Consider the following 10,423-nt stretch of genomic DNA (forward strand, 5'->3'; position numbering starts at 1 on the left):
CACAGACCACCAGCAAATGCTGCATAGGCAGAATATGAGGTAACAACCAGGATAAACAGGCAAATTTTTTTTAAAAAAGTGACTTTTTATGAAGCTGGAGAAACAAAGAGTGACAGTGACGTTCTTGTTCTTTCTTTGCAGCCTAGATGAAAGGACTGAGATGCACAACTGGTAAGTGTGGCTTAGAAGCAAGTAAGATCCTTAGAAAATTTTAAAGTAAAATGTGCTAATTTTCTTCCTTGTTTTCCCCTTCTCCACCTCTTTTTGCCTTTCAGTTTCATCCCTGTTCTAGGCTTGGCGCTGTCAGTGACCTCTTTCGTGTACCCATAGGCAATTTCCTGCCCCTTTGCTTTCCCATCTAAGATGGTTTCCTGCATCCTACAGGTAAATTTTAATTAACGCAGGCAAAAGGGCCTCCAGTCTTTGAACAGAGTTTGAAGAAATCTTGCCTGAATGTTTCTGAGCCTTGTTCTGCTTCTAGCAGCTCAGCATGTCTTGGCTGCTCCAGCTCCGCGTGCTCTGACCATGAGCAGCAATTCCTCCCTCAGCAATGCGAAGGGCCTGAGGAACCTCACCACGCAGGAAGACGGGGCTGTCAGAGTCACCGAGTCCATTGCTATCATCGTCATTGCTATTTTCATCTGTTTGGGCAACCTGGTGATTGTTGTCACCCTCTATCGGAAGTCTTATCTCCTCACATTGAGCAACAAGTTTGTGTTCAGTCTGACCCTCTCCAACTTTCTACTCTCTGTACTGGTGCTACCTTTTGTTGTCACCAGCTCCATCAGGCGGGAATGGATCTTTGGAGTTGTTTGGTGCAATTTCTCAGCCCTGCTCTACATGCTGATCAGCTCGGCCAGCATGCTTACTCTTGGACTCATAGCAATAGACCGGTAAGCAGCTCTTTTCTAACGAATTGTAATGAATTGTGTAGTCATTCCATAGGGCGACTCTGTGGCTGTTCATAGGGCTGAGAAGCACTGCAGCGGATAATGCTATGCAGTATTGTGGCATCATTTTTCCTTCAGCCCCTTCTGAGATTTTGATACAGAGCAGAAGAAAGTGGTGTCATCAATAATGCAAAACGTGGACGTGCATCTAGTTTGGTTTTTTTAAAGCTGTTGACGATATAATAACATACTACCTGAGAAACAAGAAATAATGACTTAAAATTCCAGATCATACCCAAAGCATGCTCTCACATGTAGGAATAGGTTTAATAGCTGTGTATGAGACTTCAGCCAAGTTTTACAATTTTACTTGCAATGATATGTGTTTGTACATGTAATTATTGTTATAAACAGAGTCCCTGAGCCCGTTGAAGGTTTGGAGAGAACTAGATATCCACATCATTAAAATACGTTCTTTCTTTTATTGTACGTTTTCTGTGCTCCTATTAACTCTTTATCTTCTTGTCCACCAGGTACTACGCTGTTCTGTACCCCATGGTTTACCCAATGAAGATAACGGGCAACAGAGCAGTGGTAGCTCTTGTGTACGTGTGGCTACATTCCCTTATTGGCTGCCTCCCTCCCCTTTTTGGCTGGTCATCTTTGGAGTTTGACCAATTCAAGTGGATGTGCGTGGCGGCCTGGCATAAAGAGGCTGGCTACACTGCCTTCTGGCAGATCTGGTGCGCGCTGCTGCCGTTCATGGTCATGATGATCTGCTACGGCTTCATATTCCGCGTGGCGAGGATTAAGGCCCGCAAAATCCACTGTGGTAGCGTCGTCATTGTGGAGGAGGACTCCCAGAGGAATGGGAGGAAGAACTCTAGCACCTCCACATCCTCTTCTGGCAGCCGAAGGAACGCTTTCCAAGGGGTTGTCTACTCAGCCAACCAATGCAAAGCTTTCATAACCATCTTGGTTGTCATCGGTGCTTTCGTGATTACGTGGGGGCCTTACATGGTAGTGATTACATCAGAGGCACTTTGGGGAAAAAACAGTATTTCCCCTGCCTTGGAGACATTAGCTACCTGGCTGTCATTTTCCAGTGCCATTTGCCATCCGCTAATTTATGGATTGTGGAACAAGACGGTGCGCAAGGAGCTACTAGGCATGTGCTTTGGGGATCGGTATTATCGCGAGTCCTTCGTTCAGCGGCATAGGACATCGAGGTTATTCAGCATTTCCAATAGGATCACAGGTAAGATGCGTGGCTGCAAAAACCAATCTTCCGTAACTTCAGTAAGAGCAAGGCTTAATGTCTATGTGTGCCTGGCATGTGTCAAGGCTCTCTAAACTGAGTGTGATGTTTCTGGAGGTTTCAGCAGTGTTTTGTTCAGGTTATCATAGACACTTGAAAGTGGATTATTTTTTTTGGGGGGGGGAATTAAACTCTTACTCTAGTTAAATTTTCTCTGCCAGAGAACACGTAGTGACAAGGTCAGTAAAAAATTTTCTTCTCTTTCAAGCGTTTCCTTTCATCTACCTACCTTTTGTGTTATCCAGATTTGAGGACTACCAGCAGTGAATCTTGCAGCGTTTGTTCTTTGATTCCTGGCTTTATGCTACAATTTTTTGAGATTCACTAAAGTTACACTGGTGTTACTACTTCTGTAAATTCAGTTTTTAGGCTTAATGGTTGTGAAGAAAAGACCGTAAAATAAAACTCTGTAAAAGAGTAAAACTGTTTGGTGTCTCCACAAGTTGCAGGCTGAGAGCTTCATTTGCTCTGAGTTTGTTTCTCAATGCAATGAAATTCTGATTTTCACTCATTTCCTTGATTCCGTTTGGAAGCTTCAAAAAATATGACATATTCATGGGGTCTTTTGGGACATTTCATACAGAAGCAGAAACTGAAGTTGTTTGATGGGGAAGGAAGACCCAAAATGCAAAAGGAAAGGGAGAGCAGCAAGGTATCCGTTATCTTTTCTGGAGCCTGGGATTACTGGCAGAGACTCCCATCTAAATGAAACGAGTTCTGCAGGTGCAGCTGCATGACAAGCTGCAGGAGCTCTCTTGACACTTCTCCCTTTGGCAAATCTGTACCCAGGAGATGCTGTGGATGAAGAGACGTTGAGAACTTGGGTGGGAGGGTAAAAAGCAGGAAGTTTCTCTTCCAGGTGATTCAGATTTATCAGGTGTATTAACTGGAGGCTGATGGGGGGGTGGAAAAAAGACCCTGATCAAACCCACAACAAAATCTCTTGAAGCGGGGTCCAAAGACAGCACCTTCCTAAGAATCCTAGAATCTCCTCTCTGTTTGTTTCGGGGATTGGAAAGCAGAGAGGCATCTCATGAGCTTCCTGCCACACCAGTGGCCTGTCACAGCTGCCGGTGGCTGCCAGGTTATCTAGAAGGTGTCTGGCAAATATCCCCATCTCTCTGAGGGCGGGTGCTTCCTGTTCAGCCTGTCTGGCTGATAAAAGAGTGGGAGGGAGATGGTGGGGGTAGAATGTAGACTTGCCCTGTGGAAAGACTCCAAGGGTACCTGCAAGCTGCTGACTGGATACCCAAGGTGGGAAATCAAGATGCTGCGCAGTCCGGGTCAGCAAGGTAGGTTTTGTACGTAGGATAATAAATAAGGCAGTAGAGTGGGTATTCTGGGAGGAAGTTCTTACTATGGCAGACCCCTTAAACATTCGTTGTGTAACAAGCACAAAACTCTCCTGCAGATTTGGGACTGTCTCCTCATCTCACTGCCCTCATGGCAGGTGGGCGGCCATTAGGAAACAGCAGCAGCACAGGGGACACAGGTTTCAGCTGCTCACAGGATTCAGGTAACTAAAAGTCTCTTGCTCTCTTTTCCTGGGCAGAAGATCGCACTTATACTTGGCAGAGCTCTCTGAGCTAGCCTGCGTTTACACACGTGGATGTCTCTTGGTGGATGAATGGCATAAAGCATCTGTTCCAGCTGTTACAACAAAACCGCTGCAGTTGCTTTTTGCCTCCCTTGCACTCGTTGTAATTACTTGCAAAATACTGTTTACTCTAAGGAATGATGACCTTCTCTTAAAAATGCCCTGGAAACAGGACCTGCTGCTTTTGTGCCCTTCTCCTTTGTTTTTTATCATTCTTCAAGGACTTTCCTGGTATCCCCAAGGAACAGAGCAACAAAGTGCTGTGGAGAGTGTGTGTCTCTGTTTCCTACTTTGTGAGAGACCTTGTCATGTTCATCCTGCAGAGTAAAGATAAATGCTTAGGATGGTTTTGGCTTATGATTTCATTACTACTAAAGATCTCTCAGCTGAGGATGGTTTGGAAAAGGGAAAAAGAGTTCCACCAGTAATTTTCTATCCAGAACTGTAGGTAGATTTTTCTGGCAGTTAATTCAGCTACCACTGCTTAACCACACCACACTTATTTTAAAGAGTATTTCTGCTCTAGAGGCAGCTTACAATGAATTGTAAGCAAAGACCAAGACCTATGGAGCAGTGCGTTGTACCTCCCCAGTGATGCCTTTCATCAAAATGGGTGCTGGAACACCTCCTTGTTGCAAAAAGAATAAATTTGCGGATCAAATGCAATCACGTGGGTGAAGAGGGATGTGAAGCCACCATCTGGAGGAGTTACTAAACCTCAGCCTGTTGTCACATCACAGGAGTAAATGGACTGAGAGTAAAGTGTCACACGTTAAGTGTGTGCAAGCTGTCTTCCAACAGCAGCTTCCCCTTCCCCAGGGATTGTTCATTCAGCACTGTCCCTGCATCTGCTTGAAATGCTTGTTCCGCTTCTCCCTTACAGAGCCAAAAGGCCAAAATTGCAAGGGAATTCTAGGCTGCCGTCTTTCCCTTTATGTTGAAAGCATTGCAGCAATGCCAAGATGAATTTCCTTGTGCTTGTAAACCTTATCTTATATTGGAAAGGTGCAAAGCAATTGCAGGGAGGTGAAATAACAAAAAAAAAAAGACTCCTAAACTCAATTAAAGACTTATCAGACAAAAGTCATTATCAACCAGCACAGGATTTTTCCCTATCAAAATACACTTCAAGAAAGTCCAAATAGGTTATCAGAGACAAATTAAATTGAACAGAAAAGTTCTCTGGTTCACATTTCCATCCAGATCTAATTACAAGCATAACATTTGGCAGCTATGGTCGTCTGCGTCTCAGGTATCATTACTAGCCTTTTGTCCCCATCAGGAAATTAGGGAAGTTGCCTGCAACCTTACCCTTTATTTACTGAAGGTAAGGTTTCACCTTTGCCTGCTGTCCTATTGACATTATAAGCTGTGCAGCTGAGTATTTTGGAGCTGCTTGAGGTTTTAGATGGCTAATGAGAAAAGATTTCCAAATCCTTTCAGTGAAAACTCTGACCTCGTTCTTTTTCTGTGCAGTGTTTAATTCGAACTGAAATTTACTCACACCAGCTGGGTTTAGACATCTTTTGAAGGAACCCCTATAGACTGGGAAGTTTGTGCCACCGCTTAAATATTGTGTCCCAGTGTTGCTTTGTTTTGCTTGAGAACTCTTGCTTTGTTTCAGGAACAGATGCAATGCTTCTTGAAGATTATAGCTCAGATGGCCCCCTTGCCCCACCCTGCGTCTGTCCTCCTCGAAGGAGGAGTTCAGTGACGTTTGAAGATGAAGTAGAGCAAATCAAAGGTAGGTTCAGGGGTAAATATGGAAATGCTCAGAACCAACTGTATTGTCTGCTCAGGAAGCCTCCCAGGACCTTCCAAGTTGCCTTAAAACATATCTGACTGCTGTTCACCTTGACAGACCTGACCACTCATGCAGGTACATGAGAAAGTAAGACCAGATTTTTCTTCCAGTTCAAAAGTAGCAGCAGACAAGGACAAGAGTTAAAAGCCAGGATTCCCCTCATACACATGGTTTGTGTTACGCAGCAGTATTCTCTCTGCAACCCCACTCCTAAGGTGGTTGTTACGGTCTGCTTTATGTTTGTCAAGGAATACATTTTTCTGCCTTTGTACTTTTGATTCCATTACCCCAGGTTTTTTTCACATTTGCTGCCTCCTCTAAACTTTCTCATTCCTAGACTTGAAATTCTTCTATTTATGGACTTTAGTGGTCTGAATATAATTTCATTCTGTTTCACTTTTTTATTTAACTTTTACTTAACTGAGTATGTTTCTCAGCAGATATGGGTGAAAATAGGTGGACCACAAGCACTTTTTTTTTTCCAGTCAGCTCACCTTTTGATTCGATGCTAGCAAAGTGTTGTTGTGATCCTCTATAAAACATGGTGAGGTTTAAACTGATAGTTATGCTAATATGGAGTAGAAGACTTGATAATAGCAACTGAATTTACTAGACAATAAATAATTGTGGACAGCACAAAAATGACCAGAATGCATTTAAGAATCAAGTAGTAGTAAAACCAGACTGATTTTTATGATTCTGAAATGAGAAGACTCTTTCTCTGGAACTTTGTCTTCAAACACTTTGGCAAAATTCACTTTTTGTCCTTTTCTCAGAATGAGCTGATTATTTCCTTGAGCAAATACATCACCGTGCATTTCCCATTATCTGAGTGATTACTTTGGGGTGGGCATCTAATTTTTTGTGCAGTTCAGTGAGAGAGGGGGGTCTTACTGCAAACGTTCCCCACCGGTTTAGCAATTCTTTCTGGTCTCAGGATCTCTGAGACTTTAAATTATTTCAGCAGCTTGACTGAAGAATTAAATTTCGGACTAACACCTGTGTTGCTCAGCATGTTGGTGGGTAGAGAGGTCTGTAGGTGCTACATAAGCAACTACATCAACACTGAGGAGCAGGTGTATCTGAGGTAATAAGAGGAAGTAGTCTACCGTATGCAACTGGAGTCTTCAGCCTCTCCTGGCATGGAGAGCTCTACAGCTTCCCCACTGGAAGTGGCAGTGGGTACCTTAATGCAGCTGGAACAAATTTAAGCCTAAAGGACGGCAGACCACTGATTTGAATCACCACTTGGAAGAAGCCCTTGGAATTTGGGGTCTGTTAATCCATAAGCGCAATATGTAGTGTTTAGGCCTAAAACATAATGTAAAATAGCTCAAGATCTTAGTCCAAACGCACTGAGAATCCCTCTGAGGCTGTGAGTTGCGCTTACAGCAAAGGAAGTACAAATTGAGGGTTCTACTCCTGGATGAATTCTTGCCTCATGCCAGATAATTCCCATTGTCCCTAATCCTGGATTCCAGATAGAAAGCGGAAATCAGGCTGGTGACTTCAGCTGGGTACAAATTCAGACCAATAAAGTCCTGTGTGCACAGGTTCAGGCTCAGAAGATCATTCAACGTACACTTAATTAAAAATTAAACGTTTGCATATAAGCACTTGGCTTCGTCAGATTTTGTTTTTTCATTTGAATGGGAAGTATCTTGCTCTGCCTGACCTGTTAAGATCACTCGGAAGCTTTGTGTTTATGGTATGGTTTAGGAACCCTGGGTATCATTGGTAAATGCCCTCTGTAGCATAGTTATTATGCAGAGGGCATGATCATACCTTTGTAAAAGGATCAATATTAGTCTTCATGGGTTTATCCAGCTATGCTCATCAACTTAATTTTCTGATATGTTGCTTTTTTTTTTTTCTTTCTTCTCAGAAGCTGCGAAGAATTCTGTTCTTCATGTAAAAGCTGAAGTCCATAAATCTCTGGACAGTTATGCATCCAGTTTAGCAAAAGCTATTGAAGCTGATGTGAAAATCAGCTTGTTTGGGGAGGATGCTTTACCAGGAGCTCTGTTCCCCATGCGAACTCTGCCAGGAAGCAGCATGAACACACGGCGTGGCATCAGGCCCCATGCTAGTCAGAGGCTTCAGCTGCAGAGCATCGATGAAGGGAGTATTTGACGGGAGCACTGGAGTGAGGAAAGAGAAGGAAACCACTAAGTGGGACCTACTACAGCTGTTAACTGTTTCAATAGAGCCAGGATACCATGTCGGAATATTTTCAGTGTTTTTTCAACACTTGAAATCCAGCTTGATTCTGGTCCTTACATAAGCATTTTACAGCAGTATTTGTTTACTGTTTAGGGGTGCTATTGACTCTTTTGTGCCATGTCTTAAGTCTATCATGCAGTGCATAGGAATGTAGGGTGTGGTTTCATTGACAGCATCACTGGTCTGTTGAATCTTGGGTCTGTTATTGGCCAAAGCTGATCCAAGAATGAAAAAGGAAAAGTATGTGCAGTGTCTAATTCATTGTTGCATTGATCCTTTTGTGGCCACCAGAATAATCGGTTTATACTTGATAGCTGCTGTGCTCTGATAGGAGCTTGTGCCTTGGATACTACAATACAGCCTTACTGTCACAGGCTCCCCAGATGAGGAGCGTGGACTTCACTATGGGCAAAGCCTGAACTTTTCAGAGAGCTCATGCAGTTTATGGTCCTATTTACCCTTGCTAGTGGATGTTTTTTGCTGTTCAGCCATCAGAATGCTAGATCTGAAACTGAGTCCTGCATTGGTTCTTTGTTATGAGGCATCAGCTTCTCTAGATGTAGTGGTGGGAGCAGACCTGTGCTGGAAATACCTCAGAGATAGTATTAGGGGAAGTCATCATGCAGAGTTCGTAGTTTCTTTGAGAACCTCAATTCATTTCTCTGGTCTTTCCATTCCTAAAAGGACACTCTGCAACTGTGGTAAATTTGACAAAATGAATAAGGTACTGCCACTTCATATTCAGGATTCATCATTTTTAGAGAGGAAAGTTATGAGGGGTTTGTGTGTGGTTTGTTTTTCTTTTCATAGGAAAATGTAGTATTTAAGCCATGGTTACCCCAGTGTGTATATTTCTTGGAGTATTAATTCATTAATCTCTAAAATAAGAACATTTGGCACTTGTATTGCATTTTACATGTTCTTAAGCACTGTATAGACCTTACCTTGTTAGGCCTTTGCGGGAAGGTTGATTGGCCCTGCTTGCCCAAAGAGGGGAACTCAGCAACAAAGCTTCAAAGGTGGAAAGGTTTGGTAGGAGGAATTGAGGAGGATGGTACAAGCGTGCCTGGCTTGAGGAAACTTTTTGTGCCTTTCTGGGCTCCCCCCTTCCTTACTTACTGGGGATTACAGCCCTGCCTTACTGTTTATTTCAAAGAGAGGGAGACGTAAGTGATTAGGATAATTTCTTGGGGGTGGGCATCCGCAGCAAAGGGATTTAAGGACCAAGGATTTGCATTTGTTTACTCTGTGGCTGCTCCCCTATGCCTCCACCTTTCCCCAGAAGTGGTTTGTATGAATTTTGCTGCAGACTGTTTGGAGATCAGGCGCAGGATGTTTCCATCTGGGCAAAAACCTGGGTGTATGCATGTTCAGTTATGGCTCTGTGTGACTTATTCAGAGGCACAGAAGCAAACTGTTCTTGAGGCAGAGTCTCAGTCCAGTGCTGTATTTAGACATCCTTTTTATCTGTGTTCCCAACTGAGAAAAACATTTCAGCACAAGCTTATGTCTATCTCTGGACAAAGCAACTTGACTTCATGAACAAGCCTGAATCCCATTACGTTCTCGTGTAAGATATAACTGCATGCTTAAAATTTGGTACATAGTTTGCTGATTAAGAACAGGCTGTTAAAGCAAGAACAGTTAAGCATGAGTAAGATTGCTCTTTGCATAATGCAGGAGTGGAACAGCTAGTAATGATGAGGTTCCCACTGCTGTATTTTTTGTTTCTAGTGTATTAGATAAGTTGGCACCTATGGGCACTCCTTAAAAAAAATAAATAATTAGAAATCTCAGTATTTGTCAGGAAATGCCCTGCACTGAGGTCACTGTTGCTATTAATATTACAATCACAGTTGCTCGTAGTACTCAGCACTCTTTTTAAAGTATATGCTTGCCTCAGGTGGCTCAAAGTATTTTGCCTGCAGCCCTTTAATTTCATATTCCTGCTTCAAAACAAGTTGAACAAAGTTATTGCTGGATGTGAAAAGGGCACACAAGTATGCGTGCATTGTGGTAGAATTAAGTCTTAGCTAGCTCCAAACGGTGTGTATTTAGGAGGAAAGATTCCAAGGCACACGTGAAAGCACAAAATTGTTAGCATTGTGTAAAAAAAACCATGTTTTTTGCACTGTTAGTCAAGTTCAGCCTACAGGCAGGGCAGTGGAGTTGTTGTCAGTTTACAACAAGACTGAATTTGGCTGCTAGTGTTAATTTCACCAATCTGTTACTTATTGTAAATGTTGTTAATATTTTTTGTACACACATTATAACCTTTCCATAATTCTGTTGTTGCCAGAGTCGTTATCTCACTTGAATTGTCATTAACAAGAGCAGTAATTAGGAAATGCACACTTTTTGTAAAACTATATTCCCCCTCTTAAATACAAAAGAAAAAACCCCCACACCTCTTATTTCCATCTTCTGATAGTCCATGGTGTGTGTTCATACTGCTGCAATAAATTTAGTATAAAATATTTTAGCTTTGGGAGCACTTTGAGCGTAAGGGATGATGAACTTGGCAGCAGCGATTCCTGGAACTGCGCTCCCACGTTGCAGTGGGGCAGCCTGGCTGAAGCACCCGTCTCTCC

At 42.8% G+C, this 10,423-nt stretch overlaps 1 protein-coding gene across 1 annotated transcript; it reads left to right on the top strand.

Moving 5' to 3' along the window:
* The first annotated feature begins 453 nt into the window (after window positions 1–453).
* On the top strand, window positions 454–7,742 carry GPR161 (G protein-coupled receptor 161). Its single transcript, XM_009874975.1, has 5 exons — window positions 454–893; window positions 1,424–2,148; window positions 3,620–3,724; window positions 5,430–5,549; window positions 7,495–7,742. Exons 1-5 carry the CDS (start codon window positions 454–456, stop codon window positions 7,740–7,742), a joined length of 1,638 nt encoding a protein of 545 aa, XP_009873277.1.
* Window positions 7,743–10,423: the final 2,681 nt, after the last annotated feature.

Source organism: Apaloderma vittatum, unplaced genomic scaffold (genome assembly GCF_000703405.1).
Source record: "Apaloderma vittatum isolate BGI_N311 unplaced genomic scaffold, ASM70340v1 Scaffold45918, whole genome shotgun sequence".
In the NCBI taxonomy this organism is placed as follows: Eukaryota; Metazoa; Chordata; class Aves; order Trogoniformes; family Trogonidae; genus Apaloderma; species Apaloderma vittatum.